This window comes from Salminus brasiliensis, chromosome 18 (assembly GCF_030463535.1).
Source record: "Salminus brasiliensis chromosome 18, fSalBra1.hap2, whole genome shotgun sequence".
Lineage (NCBI taxonomy): Eukaryota > Metazoa > Chordata > Actinopteri > Characiformes > Bryconidae > Salminus > Salminus brasiliensis.
Window position 1 is genome coordinate 12,224,836 of NC_132895.1, and position 17,573 is coordinate 12,242,408.

At 40.5% G+C, this 17,573-nt stretch overlaps 2 protein-coding genes across 4 annotated transcripts in view; one reads left to right on the forward strand and one right to left on the reverse strand.

The window, feature by feature from the left end:
* rpl17 (ribosomal protein L17) overlaps nucleotides 1–17,573 on the forward strand; it is a 324,928-nt gene that overhangs the window by 141,266 nt on the left and 166,089 nt on the right. The gene's annotated exons all lie outside the window — the stretch shown is intronic.
* Nucleotides 1–17,573, reverse strand: part of LOC140538843 (transmembrane protein 132C) — a 177,311-nt gene that overhangs the window by 121,920 nt on the left and 37,818 nt on the right. The window contains exon 2 of the mRNA XM_072661352.1: nucleotides 7,586–8,495. Coding sequence (XP_072517453.1) covers nucleotides 7,586–8,495 — 910 coding nt within the window. The remainder of the gene's footprint in view (nucleotides 1–7,585; nucleotides 8,496–17,573) is intronic.

Consider the following 17,573-nt stretch of genomic DNA (forward strand, 5'->3'; position numbering starts at 1 on the left):
AGCAACACGCCAGAAATTTACCTGAACACACCACGAGACCACCACACCCATCAACGCAGATATATTTGTTAGCACGGTTGCTATTTAAACGGCGCTGGAGGAAGGAGTGACTGTTGACTGTTGGCATTGTGATGCGTCTTTCACAGGGTTTAAGATAGGGCCCCTATTCTCTATGTATTTGCTCACCCACTATGTTTGTCTGCATGCTAAGATTCAGATTCAATAAGACCATTATGATTTAGAATGTATGTGTTTATGTAAAGACCTGATCTGATTAACTCATTAATCAGGTAATTAACCCCTTAACACAAAAAAGGCTTATTACACACTACTGTGTATTATCCAGTAATTACAGGAACGTCTGTACAAACTGACAGGGCTATTCTTTAGTAATAGAAGCAGGCCAAAGGCTCTTTAAGGGGTTAAAAGAACTACTAGGCTGCACATAACATAACAAATCTGTAACATAACAAATCCCAAACTGTGGCATGACATTGATCAAAACTCTAAAATGTTGGGCCATGCAACACCACAGTGGTAAATTGGGAAGTAATTAAGTTTCTCATTCAGAAGAAATTGCATATTTTACAAAAGACAAGAAAGTGTGATAATTTAAATACTACATGGACTGAAATAGTTATAGTAATAGTAATATTACTATAACTAGTAATAGGGGAAAGGGTCAAAACACCATATAACCACAGGAGAAAAAGCAGCTCCAGAAAGCATTTGCTTTGGATTATTTGGGTAATATTTTGGGTATTTGCCAATAAATGAGGTTTATAGATTTATTGGTTTCCCATCTGACTGTATAAACCATTTCAATACACCAGTTCAACACACATATACTGTACAAACATGACCATGAAGAAGTTCCCAAGTATTCATATGCACCAGCAATTAACCCTGAATACATCTGATGACATGCAGATTCATGATTTCAGCTCTATTTAGTTGAATATTCAGCACAGATTTATCAATTTAATCTGACTGGTTAAGTAAGTACTGTCTTATCAAAGCTGACGGGAGTTTTTTTATTATTATTAATGATAGAGAGCCTGTTATTAAAAGTACCAAGTAATTTATTTTTATTAGTTTTGATGTACCCATATTGTGGGGTATGTAGCGTAGAATAGATTGCCACCATTTGGTTGCTGAACAGAAACAATCTGGACAGGGTAGAGGCTACAGAGCTCATAAGACTGGTGATGAGATGAGATCTGGATCCAGGAGTGATAGTAACCATGTGCACATCCAGCTGGTCTCTCTCTCTCTCTCTCTCTCTCTCTCACACACACACACACACACACACACACCTTGGTATAACCCTAGAGAAACCTCCGTATCAGCAGTGTTCAGCTGGTCACTGTTTAAAAAAAAAAGAAAAAAGAAAGAAAATCAGCACAGAGCTGGAGCCCGGCCTGAAACAAGAACAGAGCTGAGCCTATCTCCAGGGGGGTGTGAGGACTTGGAGCCGTCACAAAGGCATCTAGCCATCGTGCAGGATTGAAGAAAGAAGAGAACCAACTCTTTAAAGGGATCTTATCATCAGTCGAAGATGAACACAGGAGCTTTGCTTTCAATTCAATTCAAATATATTTGTATAGTGCTTTTTACAACGGGCGTCGTCAGAAAGCAGCTTTACAGAAATCCAGGTCCAAGTTTCCTGCAAGCCAAGGGCAAAGAAAAAGTCCTGAAGAGTGAAAAGAAACATTTACAGGAACCAAGACTCACAAAGGAAAACCCATCTTCCTCAGGTCAACACCAGACAACCAAACAACCGCACTATACAGCTGTGACTGCAGGTCATGAATTCCTTACGACAGAAGGAGATGAGACCAATTATTAGCTACAATCATGGGATTAACCAATGAAACCCATGACTAATAAAATTATTTTGAAGATTTTCCCATTTGAATTACATCCTGTAGACTAGCAATTGAGTTTAAATACCGTAGTAAATATAGTAACTTTATTGCATCTTGGCCATGAGGATACTGTTCCTGTCAAACAAAAACTTGTATCTCCATTGTGGACGTTTTCACTTTCTGACATGTGAAGGTGAATTTGGCAGTTGTTCTTCACTCTGAATGAAAATGTCATGATCAATACACCAATAGAACTGATCCAGAATCAGTCTGGCCTCAAGAGGAATACACACATTTGTCACTAAAAGACCTGCAACGTACAATGTAAAATTGACTAAATATAGCTCGACGATTTAGCAGAGATTATTACAAAACAACCAGTGTCATTTTATTACCAGACCCTAGACATCAACCTCAACCTAATCTTAACCTAATTCTGGCCCTAACCCTAACTTAACTATTAGCTACACCAATCCCAACCATCACATTTACCATAGCCTTAAACATAACCTAACCCTTGATGTAACCCTAACCCTAAACATAACCATTCTCCATGACGGAGAAAAGGAGAATACTGCCTCGCCTCCAACCCATCGCAACCCCTACCCCACGCTTGGCAGGCTGGATTGTGCTTATTTGGCTAAACAGCGCCACCGGTGCACGTAAACTCCTTATGTACCTTGTGAATCATGCAAGTGTTGCGAATTCTGGGAGTACACTTTAGTCTTATTTTACAAATGCAATGGATTTAATGATCTTGTGGCCAGAATGGCTTGGAATACAGTCTTTACACACTGTGTCCAAAGTGACCATGGCAACATATTAATATACACAGGTAAAGAGATCTGATCTCAGAACAGTGAAAGGCAGACATGCAGTGTCTAGAACTGATTAAGAGTCCCTGCAGGGATGAGCAATCTATTGCAACAGTCGGGTCAGTGGCACACATAGGTGAGGCTTTCTAGCACAACAAGAGGATGACTGGCACAGACAGGCAAGTCCACTACGGCTGTGTCGGTCCAGAGAGCAAGTGAATAGAAACAACTGATCAGGGTCAATCCTGCACCAGCATCAAAACTGGACAGGAGGGGCTGTCGTTTATCTCATCACAGAAATGCCTCAGACTGTTAGTTCTGTCTGAAGTGCACTATTCACAATATACTATACAGCAACTGCACAAACTGAGACTCCGGCAGGCAAACCTAGGACAGCTTGGTTAAAAAGTGGGTGCTAGAAGGTAGTGCAGGCAGGGGATATCGGTGCCCGGGTGGCAAAGAGACAGTACCAGTACCAACATCTCAGTTAACCACCTTTTTCCCCCTCAGAACCTGCCCTAAATAAGTAGGTTTTCAACCTGAACTGGAAGGTTATTCTAAAGTTGTGTTGGGGGGGCTATTCCCTCTGCTGTAGCTTATGGTGGTCTGGTCGTTTATAATAGGTAATGAGATCAGAATTTTGACTGGCAGCCAATGTAGCGTTTCTTATACAGAACACATATGCAGAGGGGTGGAAAAACCCAGCTCAAAAGGCTTGAAGCTGGCCCTCAAGTGCAGATCAAGTTGTCAGTAAAGCACAAGTTCTGGGCACCACTTGGACATGCAGCAGTTCAGTGATTACAACCTGCTGTAGGCTTCATCTCCATGTCACGTTGGAATGAGGCCTGGAACATTACCTAGACTAAATTAAAAAAATAAATAAATAAAATAAAAACTATGAAATGTTATTCTTGGTAACTTTAGGCTGCCTTCTCTCATTAGCACCTATGTAAATAAATATACTACAGCAAGCTGGCACCTTCAGATTCCCAGTATTCTCAGACACCCCGTCTTCTAAGTGCTACGACTAGTGCTGCCAGTCCTGGTAGAAGAAGCTATTTTAATGTGTGCTGAGATACGATCACATAACCAGAACACACTGAACAGGTTTTTAAGTGGGTGCCTCACTGAGTGGGACAAATCTGTGAGAGGGAAGGTGCTCACATGGGGAATGGTTTTGCCACTAAAGGCCTATTTACATCTGGCATTAACAGGCTTTTTGTATCTGGATTAGGGATACCCCGATTTTTAACCTTGATCTCTCTTAATGCTGACCGATCTTTGTGTTTCTATAAATAATATAGCCCTACAATGCACAATTACACAATAGTAAACACCAGTAAAATCACGATTTTCCCTTGAAATATATGCAATGTAACTGAGGCACTAGTTAAGGTGGAATGAAGAGTCAGAATAAGGTGCCAACTTTAGCTTTTGTTGTGGCTGCTAACCGCTAACGTCCCGGCATTTATCAGTTATATAAATAAAGCTCAGCTTTGTTTACTGAGATAATGTCACAAATGAACTCCAGGGTAGTTTCCAATAAGGAGACGTTCGTCTGCAGCAGCTGAGGATCATGACTATTAATGGTGCATTGAGAACGCCAGATGGTACACTGCTACAGCAAACCTAAAGACTGGAAGTGGATCGGAATCATTTTTTTACAACTTACTATGGTCACTAGCAGTGAGAAGGGGGAAAAATTAAACGTTGCATATGAAGCACAGTTAAAGCTCAATATCTGCCATACTGGAATACTGGTTCTGTGTTCATTAAAATGTTCACCAAGAGTCCAAAATATGGTCTCCTTTACATCAGCGTAACGTATTTAACAATCGTATGCATCTGGGTCTGAGAAACTATGAAGGCCTACATTACTGAAGTTTTTCTGACTAACACCCCCCTCCCCTCCCAGCCATCAATAGACTTCTTATAAGTATGCCTGCTACAGAGGACCTTCTCTCTTCTTACGTTAATTAAAGCTGCTTGATAGCCATACTATAAACACATTTCTGATGTTAGGACTCCCTGGGAGCAGTTCAGAAGTGCGCTAATGACAACAAAGGCATCTTTGAGCTTCATTAGCTCCGACTAGAGGTCTAGGTCCAGCTGAAATGTACGCACATGCAAAAATCCCAGTGGCAACTGCTTCCAAAGTGCAGCCTATAAACATTTCAAAAGCGAACAGATAGAATAAAGAGCACATCAACTTCCCCCGGTGCACTCACAGATCTGATGTATGTTTAGAGCGAGTAGATCAGGTTCCCACTGAGAGCAGAACACTTAAAGTTCATCATCACTCATGCGAGAGAAAGCAGTTAAGCTTTAAGCTAATGCTCGCCCTGCCTGACAAATCGGCCGAGGCTTTTGTCAATGCATAACTCAAGGCGCGGTACTGGTTTGCTTGCGTGGTGATTTAGCGCTCAGGCATGAGGAGGCACAGCTGTAAATTAATACTAATTCCTCATTTACTTATTTACTTAATGTCTTTGGTCGCTGCGTCAGATCTACACTCGATAATTAGGGCTTAAAACCTCAGTGAATCAATAGTGGAGTCAGTTGAGAGGAAAATTCATTGCGATTAAATCATGTTGTCTAATAAACACGATTGAATTCAGGCCTCACTTCTGTGCAGAGATACACTGTATGGACAAAAGTATGGGGACACCTGCTCATTCATGGTTACTTCTGAAATCAAAGATATAAAAAAAAGGAGTAACTCTTGGAGTTACTGTCTTAACTTTCCAGGGAAGAAGGTTTTCTACTTACTTTGGAGAATTGCTGTGAGGATTTGATTGTATGTAGCACTTTACATTTGTACTTGTTACTAGTCATGAAAATCTCTTTTTTTCAGCAGAGTTCTAATCTGATAACAGAAAAAATAAATAAATAAAAATAACAAAAATGTGACTAGAAAACTATTTACACTGTAGATGCTAAAATGGTTCTCTGAGTGATGCCATAGAAGAACCACTTTTGGTTCCATTAATAACCAGGTTTAACATAGAGATGTGGGAGGGTGAAGAACTTAATTTGTTTTTTTTATATATTAAAAAAAAGTTTTACAGAAATGGTTCTTTATGGTACTAAAAGTGGTCCTTATATGGCATTGCTCAAATAACTTTTTGTAATACCTTTATTTTTTAGAGTGCTAGATTGTTGCCCTTTTGCCTCAATGCATTCATAAATTACTGTAATGAAGCACCTACTTAATTTACTCTAATAGTTTGATAGTCAGTACTGACTGAGTGCTATTTAACATTTAGCAAAATAAGCTGACCTTATTCTTGGAGCTAACAGCAACAGTCACATGAAGAGAGACAGTTGAAGTTAAGCAGCGTTACGGTCATCACACTTATGAACTTGTACAATACAATAAAAATTCTGTTTTTTAAATGTACCAGCTTTGAAAGCCAGGGTCAGAGCACAGTGTTAGCCCTGCTAGAGCACCCCTGGATCAGAGAGGGTTAAAGGCCTTGCTCATGGGCTCAACAGCAGCAGGTTAGAGGATCCAGGTATCAAACACAACCCTGTGAGCGATTACCCAGCACTCTAACCATTAAGCCATCACTGCCCCGCTGAACAGGTTTCATCATTTTTGATGGGATTTTTTTTAACTGTGAATAGCTGCCATGTGATATAATTTTTGTGAACATTTACAATCAGGGTTTTAATAAAGGACATTTTATCTGATTATTCATTTCCTTTTCTAAACTATTGTTCAAATCCCAAATATTTTAGTTCTGCAATCCCTGCACTGCTAAAGCTACTCCTTACTTGGTGTGCGCTGTGGCTTCTGCTGCAAAAATGCTGGAGCTTTGAAGAACTGCATGCAGCTAAGAGCTCACACTCACCACGAGTTCATACATTTCCCAAATGAGCATGTTTGACTCCGTGAATTTAAACAAGGATATTTTCAACTGATCATTTGAAAAAGCGCCCAGCATACAACTCAAGTTCAGCTTAAATCACCAGCTGAAAATGCATGATCCAAAAAGGAGAGCAAACAGATCACTTATTTTCTCTAGTTTTTACATATTAATGTGTTAAAATAAATCACCTACCCCAGAAATGTCACCTAAATTTTACCAGAAGCCCTAAAAGTATGTAAAATATTAGACTTGCTCATTTATTCATTGAGGAAAATCCAATAGCAAAATCCAATCCAGTAGCAAAAGTATGTGAACCTTTAGGAGTCAGGTGTTTTCAGTCAATGGGATGACAATCAGGTATAAATGGACATCCAGTTTTATTTGCAATTAAGGTATCTATTAAAGTCTGATCTTTACAACATGTCTGTGGAAGTGTATCATGGCAGGAACATAGGAGATTTCTGAGGACCTCGGTGAGCGGTTGATGCTCACCAGGCTGGAAAAGGTTACACAACTATCTCTAAAGACTTTGGACTGCACCAGTCCACAGTCAGACTGGTTGTGTTCTTTTTCCATGTAAATGCATGGGGCCTACATGGCTTTATATTGCACTAACCATGTGTTAATTCCAAAGTTGTGTGTGTGTGTGTTGATCTGCACATTGCTGATTTGAAAGTTCTTAGTAAATAAGGTGCTAAATTGGCTACTTCCACAGGCAAAAGTGGGTAGTTAGCCACTGCAGTTAGGAAGCCTGCAATTAAGCCGGGTTTGTGTGTGAAAATAGCTTAAGAAACCTGTGGCCAAAAAGTGAGCGCAGCTTATTAGATATTATAATAACTGATTAAAATACTCAAACAGATACAGCTCAGTCACCCTCTTCACACTGATTTATCACAATGCTTCAAAGTATTTGGTCATTTGCCATGTTAAAAAAAGCACTCTGCATCTCTTGAACCCCACTGCAGCATGTTTGCATGGTGGGGAAGCAAACAAGAAATGAAATATGACATTGTAGGAGCTGATCTCTTACCTGAGGGTGAAAATGTCCACAGAGGACAGGGTTGAAGCAGCCAGAAACGCTGAAACGGTCTCCCTCTGTCTAATGGGCCTGGAGGGCACCATCACCACAAAGTTGCTGTCAAGTCGCAGCTCGGAGAGGGGCTGGAACAGTCGCACACTGCCGATTCTCCTCATAGGCGTTGGGCCTGAAAAATATCCCGCTGGCCCCTGCTGGTCAGAGCGGATGGAGCTGGCCTTGCGGGAGTCCTCGGTGTTGCAGTCGCCGCTGTCTGTGGACTGTACCATGTAGTAGAGCTCCACAGGGGTGCCCTCTGCCTGCTCCGGTGCCCTTTGTCTACCAGGCACTACGCTGGGTGGACTGAACCAGCTGGGCAATGGCTCCAATTCAGCCACACACAGCCCTAGTTCACCCTTTAAACGGCACGTGCCTCGGACCTCCTGGGTCTCATGGAAGGCGAACATTCGGACACAGGGCAGCCTGTCCACGGTGCTGTAGTCGTCCCAGTCTCGGCCCACTACGTAGAAAAGCACCTGCACCTTGGGCCAGCTGGGGTGGATGCGTTCACTTATAATGAACGTCTGAACCTTCCAGTTGAATGTGAAGAGTTGAGAAGACGCAGGCGATGATGAAGATGAAGGTGATGGGTTGCTGAACAGCCCTGGACTGAGGAGCTCCATGGGGACAGGTTGCTGTACTGAGAGTGGTCCATAGCTGGCATTGACCGTAGGAATCCTCCTGGCCTGCTGGATGAAGAAGAGCTCAGTCCGGGCCTGCAAACTGGAGTTTCTCATGATGTCCTGGTTAGCCTCTTTGAGAAAGAAGGACAGCTCAGCATTTAGAACCTGGTACTGGACGGGCAGGTATGTGGGCACGGCGCCAAACCTCTGCAGGCCCTCCAGCAGCAGTCTGCCATCCATTACTGCCAAAAAGAGGGAAGAAGAGAAGACAGGAAGAGACATCAGTCACCCTTGTATTAAGCTTGTTTCCTCTACAGTACGACCTCTACCCCCCAGACCCTAACTGCAGCAGCTGCTTATAACCTCTCAGCACGCTACAAAGTGGGAGCCATTTGTCTCTGACTGTGCGCAAACCCTGATCGGCCACTTTCTGCACCACAATCCCATCTCAGGCAGAGCCAGACCCCCTTATCGACCGGCTTCCGCCCGGAGCAGCTCGCCGGAGATATTTGGGCTGATGGAGGGTCCCGAGAGCCCCTATTGATTTTGCGTCACTGTGCCAGTGTGAGAGAGAGAGAGGTGCAGGAGATTTGTGACGGCTGGTGGCAGGCCCGCTGATCGCACACTCAGGCCTGACGCCAGGCCACAACAGCGATACGGTGATAAAGCATCTCGTTGGCCTGAAAGTATTACACGGATTGTTTAACAGTCTTGCTTGCGCCGATGGATTGTATCTGTGCCAAAATAGATGGACTGAGTCAGCTGCGTAAGTTTTACCTCTCCCAGGTTTCGAGGGCCCCCAAAACTAACTGTTAATGAGAAGTACAATTTTCACTGCATAGGAAAAAAAAAAAATAATGAAGCTGCACTCAGACCGCTGGATTCGGACTGTCTTCACCCATTACCCACTGAGAGGTAGATGACCTTTCAGAGTCGCAGGGAGTTGCGCGGATGCTAGCACTGTTACAATGGTCATTAGTCTCATTGGAGACCTGCTTTCTCAAGCTTGACTTCACTGTCCCTTTCTGGCTAGTTTTACTAGCTGGTGTAACAGTAAGCAATTCAGTGTTGATGGCCATGGTTTTGATTTCCCCAACTCTTGTCGGCTTATATACGATACATGGCCAAAACTATTGAGACACCTACAGGAGGTGCTCTTTTATGACAGCTTTTATGACCCTTTAAATTGATTAGCATTAATATGGAGTTGTTCCCTCCTTTGTGGCTCTAACAGCAGGTTTGAAGCTTTGCAGTTATTGAGTCAGTGGAGCATTTGCTACTATGCACTATGCTCCTCGGCACTTTACGTGGATTTGTCACTTCATGGCTGAGTTGCTGTGTTTCTTAAACACTTTTTAATAATACCAGTCCCAGTTGATGGTGGGGTATCTACGGATAAGGCATATCATCAACTGACCTTTTGTTGCAACGGTGGCGTCCTATTACATGCAGTACCATGCTGGACTTCAGTGAGCTCTTTAGAACCACCCAAATTTTTTCACTTAAGTGTGTAAAGGCAGACTGCTTGGCTAGGTGCTTGATTTTATTCATCTGTGGCAATGGGACTGAATGCAACACTCAAATTCAGTGATTAAAGGTGTGTCCTAGTACTTTTGTCCATATGGTATATAAAAATTTAAGAGATCTAGAACTTGGGACCACACCTGGCTACACCTGAATTAGCATTACAGTGAACTTTAATGTTTAATTCTGCAGAGTTAAAAATGCAGTAAAATTCAATGAATTAAATGCACGCATTTTAGCCCACTAGTCCACTATAAGCTCTTCTGTAGAGTGACTTGGAGAAGTGCTTCACTGTTCACTCTGAAAACATCCCTAGCTAGTGTATAGAATAGGCTAGAATAGGCCAGCGATACCTAAAAGCTTAGGTACTGCAAAAATACAGTAGTACATTGCAGTACGGCTACATAGATACACAAGGATGCACAATGCTCTACAGCTCCATACATCCACTACACTTCAGGTAAAAAATTAAAGTAAGGCATTTCAAGAGGGTTAAATAAGTGAAAGATTAGTGCTAATTTAAATGCTCTGGAATGAGACTGTTGTCTTCAGTTGTGTTTGAAGGCCGTAAGCGACTCAGTCGGCAAAAAGTGACCTTGGTGCAAGAACAAAGACGTCTAAACACTCATCCTCCGGACATATTGAAGGATGGTGGGTTGGGCCAAGCCTTGAAGCTCAAAGGGTTCTTGGTACGAATTGGGTTATGACCACTGCCATCAGTTAGGGAGGGACTGGTCCATTTTTGGCTTTGTAAGCCAGCGTCAGGGTTTGATGAATCTGATGCAAGGCAAAGCAAGGCAAGTTTATTCGAATAGCACCTTCATTACACCATGGTAAATCAAAAAAATACAAAGATACAAAAACTAATTAAAGTGTGGAAAATACAGAAGACAAAGTAAAAGCAAACAAAGCATTTAAAAAGCATTGCCTTTACAGATGCAGGCAGATACAGGAAGCCACTGAGGAGAAGGCAGTAGAGGAGCACTGTAATCAGTTATTTTTTACATTTTTTAAAAAGCAATATCCATCATTAAATACATGATTCTGATACTATTGTGCATCCCTATATTTATTTTATCATTATCAGTGAATAAGGGTCCTCCAGAGGACCCTCTCCTTGTAAATTTGCGTATATGGTCTGTTAAACTCATTCCCACAAGGCAGTTAGTGGTACAGGACAGCGCATCCTGGGACTATCTTCGTGGAGCGGATCTGAACTGTTATTTTAGTGCGTTGTGTTCTCTCCTCTGTTCCATCTCTCTCTCTCCATCTCTTTAATGTAATCAGAACCAAAATTAGAAACTCAACAAGAATACAGAGACCTAATTAACACGAATAATGAATTTAAAGCTCACTGTAACCAATAATGATAATCCATAGAGGAACATCTGTAAGGGAGACTGAAGGAATAGTTAGCGCACAGATGATTCCCTGAAGGAAACTGATGCATCATCTAACTTTCTGTGGCAGCAATAACAAGAGTGGAGATAGCGCTAGAGAGAGAGCTAGAGAGAGAGCTAGAGAGAGAGAGAGAGAGAGAGAGAGAGAGAGAGAGAGAGAGAGGGAGGAAAAGACAGCATTCAGCTTCTACTAGACAGTAATGATTTTTGGAGCTAGGGAGTCTGATTTATTTTTGCAAGCACAATCTGTAACATTGATTCCACAGACACTGCGCCCAGTGTGTCCTCTTTCTTGGCAGCAGACAGGATTTCTTAGCTTGGTGGAACTCAGTGGGCCGTTGGTATTTGCAAAAGAAATGGTTTTAACCTGGCAAATCCCCATCAGTCTGTCGAGCAAACGAATTCGGTGATCAAGCCAAAACGCTTTAACATGCTGCTACTTCAGCACGAGTTCAAATGGTTTTTATTCTCCTGAGATGGAAACGTCTGGCCAGATAGCTTCTAACCTATCCCATTTAAATATGTAAATACAGCAAAGGCCTGCAAATCAGAAGAAAGAGGGAAGCGACTCATCCAGTGCTGGGGAGGGGTTGGAGGACTTTTAGTTTGTGGTCTTTTAGACTAGGGCAGGAAATGTGAAAGAGAGAGAGAGAGTGGGAGAAAGCTAGAGAGAGGTAGAGGGAATCACAAAAGGAAGCATTTCATCATCAGCAGCAGCAGCAGTGCCCTTTTTATCCTCAAACCCAATTACATGCGAGTGTGCATTCTTGTAGTGACATGCCTAATCACTTAAGGGCCACGGTACTCAAGTCACCAGCACCCACACCCAGCCACGTTTGTTTTTATACAATGTCATCAGGACATGGTCATAAATATAGCCCATATGCAGATGTACGTAAACTGTCTACCATTCAAAATTCTGGAATAACTTTATTGCAATGTTACCTTTGTTATTGTATGTACAATAATAACGCTAAAGCTACAATATTAGATATTACACATCACACACTAACAAACAAATACACTACACACAATAAAAATAGCTTTATTTTACTCAATATTTCAAGCCTACATGCCATTTCTCAGAAAGCCACCTGACCATTTAATGTGAAGTATTGAAAAAAACAAAAAACACCTGCCGTAATTAAAAAATCTGGGCAGCCTGTCAAATAAACGCACATCTCCCCTGTTACTGTGAGGTTTGTGCCAGAAAACTGGAAAAAAAAATTCAATGGACAATACACAAAAATGTTTGTGGACATCCCTTCTAATAAATGCATTCAGCTACTTTAATCTGCACCCATTGTTGAGACATATGTGCAAATGCACACACACAGCTTGTCTAGTCCTTTACGAGAAGTATTTCCGATAGAATAGGACTCTCTGGAGTTGATAAATATAAACCTATTGGCACCATGCCTAATGCCAGACTGAATGCCATCAAATCCTCACAGCAACGCTCCAAAAGCCAGTAGGACAGTAGACACAGTTACTTTGGATCAACTCTTTTAAATAACCTTGATTTCAGAAGCAACAATGAAAGAGCAGGTGTCCCAATACTAACCCAAAAACTGGGAAAAAGCACATTGCAAAGCCAGGGCAGTTTTGACGGGCCTGCCGTTGCAGGTTAGCACTGCTTGTACACAAAATGTGTTTCTGATGCATTCCTACACAAGAGAACTGAAGCAGAACGAAACAAAAACTATACTGAAGCCATTGAGATTCTGTGTGTTGAAAGGAGGCGTACACTTCACCCTCCTTAACAGTACATCTTCATTGTTCACAGCAGTTATCTGTTCCTCACTGTGCAGCGGGCTCTGTCGCCTAATAAGCAGTCTGGGCCAGTGAAGATATCTCCAAGTGAATTGAATTATGTATTCAACTGTCCACATCCTCCTGCTTTCATGTTAAACACTACATCAGTGCATTAGTGGCATTTCCTCTACATGATAATCTACAGACATCTTCATCCCAGCCAGCTTCTCCGACGCACACACTCTGCAATCATCTAAAGTTTGGGTGTCAGTCAAGGGAAAAATGACAAGAGACAGAGAGAGAAGCTGTTTATTTAAAGAGAGGTAGTTACAGAGAGTGATGGCTCTGAAGGACACGCACTTTGCTTCTGTACGGTTTTGAATATTTGGCTTTGTGAATATTTTGCTTTGGCTTAGAGGCTGTATGACGTTTCTTGAGAGCCATTAATTCATATGAAAAGCACTTTGCTGCAAATTATAATAAAACGTCTAGCACATTCAAAAAATGAAATTAAAACACCCTCAACAAGCAAAAAGCCCCAATCTTACAGAACGGAGGGGTGTACACAGTCTCACTGGAGGGATAATCTGCAGGTCTGCCATTTGCCTTTTTGCTTTGCTCTCAACTTCTTTTAGGAGCCATTTTTTCTATTTACCTTCAGCAGTGCTAAGCCATAAAGAACTTGTGTGCTCTGAAAGAAATTAGAATGAATATCATATATTGATTTCTTGATTGCCCAAAGAATAGAAAAGCTGTAATGTAATGCAAATATTTCTACATCTCTATACGATCACACAATATTGACTGATGGTGTTTGAATTATACTGAATATTGGCAAACAACAAGCATTTTATCAAGATTATCTATTTTTGCAATATAATACTAAAATACTGAAATGGGATTTCCGACTTCTTGTGGAAACATTTTTTATTTTCATAACTGTTCTTTACAAAACCATATACAAGAGATTTTCCATCACACAGAAGACCTATTTAAACAGGCAAAGAACAATTTAAGCATTCAAAAGTACGGATGTCCCAAACAAATTGTTTTGCCCCCCCAGTCTCTTATGAGTTTGTATAAAAAAATATAGCCACACAGTTTAGATAAGATAAGCTACTGATTAATAATAATAATAAAAAACTTCTCTCATCTTTTAGTATGTTTCTATAAGGAGACTTTTTGAACTGATTAATTTAGTTCAGTTATATACACACAGTTGAAACCAGAAGTTAACATACACTATATAAAAAGACACATGCATTTGTTTCCTCACTGTCTGACATGAACTTTTCCCATTTTGGGTCAATTAGGATTACCAAAATTATTTCTATTTGCTAAATGCCAGAATAACAAGAGAGGGAATTTTTATGGCAGTTTTTTGAAAATACAAAAGTTTAAATACACTAAGATTACTATGCCTTTAAACAATGTGGGACAGCATATATGATGATGTTATGTCTTTGGAAGCTTCTGATAGGTTTATTGGCAACATCTAAGTTAATCAGACACACACCTGTGGATGTATTTTAAGACACACCTGAAACACACTGCTTCTTTGTGTTACATCATGGGAAAGTCGAAAGAAATCAGCCAAGATATCAGGATAAGAATTGTGGACTTGCACGTTTGGCTTATCCTTGGGTGCAATGCATATGTGTCTTTTTATTTAGTGTATGTAAACTTCTGGTTTCAACTGTATACACACACACACATATATATATATATACATACACATACACACAACCAAAACACAAATATCAGTTTGTGTTTTGTGCTTTTGATTTATACAAAAAAAAAAAAAAAAAAAAAAAACTTCTGGGTTTTTAAGACCCAGAAGTTACTGACTTGTTAGATGTCTTCAGTTTTACTTCATGGTTTAAAATGTTTGAAGTTGAAGATGGGGCGTTTCACCTTCAGAAAAACTAAATGCGCGGTTAAGGAAGACATTATGAAAGCTGAAAAGATCAGCATGGCCTTTCAGGTATTGTAGTTTTGTCCTAATAGCTAAATGTCCTATTTAGTTAACTGTACTCTGTAAAGCATGTACGTACCTTATTTTATATGTAACTACTAATGTTGTGTTGAACCCCTTCCTTCGCTGTTTTCATATAAAAACAGGTCTGTAAAATAGCCCCAAACTGCAGACTCTACAGTCTTTTATTTACCTTCTGAGAACTCTCCTCAGTGCTGCCCCACTGGGCAATAATGGACACCAAATGACGCTCTGAACTGAACTGAGATTAAGATATGCCTGGATCTGCCCTAAACCCGACCTACTGGACTGGATCGGGACATCCCTATTCAAAATCTATATAGAATCACTGTCTTCACTACAGGGCTAAAGGACATTTGAAGAGCTCATTATGTATGGGTCTAGTTTAACTAATATCTCCGTCATTACAGTTAATCAGGTGAGTTGCTGGTGGAAGTGAACAAAGCCATTCAGTGACTGGAGTTCACAGAGAAGTCAGCACCCAAACCTGTGTTCCTCTTCTTACGGACATCTCAATGACACTACTGACAAGCACCACATTCTGACTACTGTATTCATGTTTGTTTGTATTCATACTAATGTTACATACAACATTCAAATGTAATATTTTAATGAAAAGACACTGCGCTAGTCATTTGAACAAATATAAAGAAAAGTCCCATATAAGCCCATTTAATGTGAAATATTTTAAACAGAGTAATTAAAAATACACTGGGCGTCTTCTCAAATATCTCAATATCTCAATATCTCTCTCTGAAGCTAAGAAAGCAGCTGTTTACCTGAAGGCAGAGAGGTAGTTAGGGAACATCTTTCAATATTGTCAGGTTTGAAGGACACACACTCTGCTTCTGTTTAGTTCTGAATATTTGGCTCTTTTGCTCTTAGGCTGTATGACGTTTCTTGTGAGCCATTAATTCTTACGAAAAGCACTTTGGAGCAAATTATGATAAAGTGTCTTCAAGTAGTGGGGTTCTGTAGACTAGCACTTTCAAAGAAATTCAACGAAAAACACTTTTAACAACTGAAAATCTCACAGAACGGAGGGGTGTACACTGTTTAATTTGGGGGAAATCTGTTGTTCTGCCATTTGCCTTTCTGTGCTTTCTTGCTCGACTCTCTACTCCTTTTATACTCCTTTTCATTCACTTTCTGTAATGCTGGACAATAAAGAACTATTCTGTTCTAAATTAAATGTTACTGTTATGAGTCATCAACATTATGAAAATTTTATTATTAATTTATTATTATTATATTAGTTATTAGTTCTAGTTGATTTCTTGATTACCAGCTAACAGAACAGCTATAGTGCAATACTTCCATAGTTCTATACTGTCACATTATATTGCTTCACAGTGTCAGTACTGACACTACATTTTATTTAATATAACAATCTATGCCACAAATTAGCAAAACAGAGTTTCTGTTGAAACACTGGTAGAAGTGCACTGTGTAAGATTCCTATTGGTGTCTTAAGTGAAAAAACACATCAAAGTAATCCAAGACGAGGCTCAGAATGTCTCAGCAGTCAGAGTTCGAATCAGGTTGAGAGTTCGAATCTGAGACATGCCGCTTTGCCATCAGCTGCCAGAGTCTGAGAGAGCACAATTGGCCACATCCTCTCCGGGTGGGTAGATGGCGCTCATCTTCCCCTCATCACGCTTAAAGCCACGTTGGCCGGTACATGCATCTGTTAGCTAGTGCAGCGGAGTTGGGGACCAGGCCCTTTCCTCAAAGCGTGTCGGCTGCTCTGCTATGCCGCCGCATTGGTTGCCTTTACATGTAAGGGAGGACATGTGTTAAGTCTTTACCCTCCAAGCATTGGTAGTGCTAGGGGGAGCTATGAACAGGTGGGTTAATTGGCAGTACCCAATTGGAGGAAAGAAAATAAATAAATAAATAAATGAATAAAAACAATCCAAGTCTTAAGTGTAGCGACAAGGCTCATAAAACTAAGGACTAGGGTTGTAAGAAAATCGATTTATCATGATCTTATATTTTGTAATACTGTATTGATTCTTAAAAGCACAGAATTGATTTGAGTTTACATGCAGAGATTGGTGCCAGACAATGGTTCACCATGTGTTGTGTTTAAATCTCGACCACTACATAGCAGTGTTGTACCCTGCCTTCAGATCCCACTCTTCTGACATATGCAGCTTTTCTTTTACTCAGATTTTTTGTGTTGTGTTTTTATACTGAATTCTTATAATTTTATAAAAAAGTACCATCAGATAATGTGTGGAAAATATTGTCAGTTTATCATCATCAGCATCACCTAGCACTTAAAATGCACTTAACTGAAGAATAACAACCCGTCTATAGTCTTTCAAAATGTTTCATTATGAATAGGTAAACTAGAGAAGACTCACTAGAAAACAATACACAATATTTGGCAAAAACTGAATCTAACTCACTATGTCCCTTTAAAACTATCATTCCTATCCAGTGAAACCACGCATCTCCATTTTTGTCAGTTTTTTGTTTTCTCCATGGTTTGAACCCTGTAGCTGCTTCTGTAATTCTGGATGAAAAGACCAACAGAAATGCTCTAATGCTTATTTTACACTGACTTCCATTCAAAGTTAAGAGCATTTTGGAGATACATGTTTTCATTGGACAGCGGCAATATGCATGATCATGATACA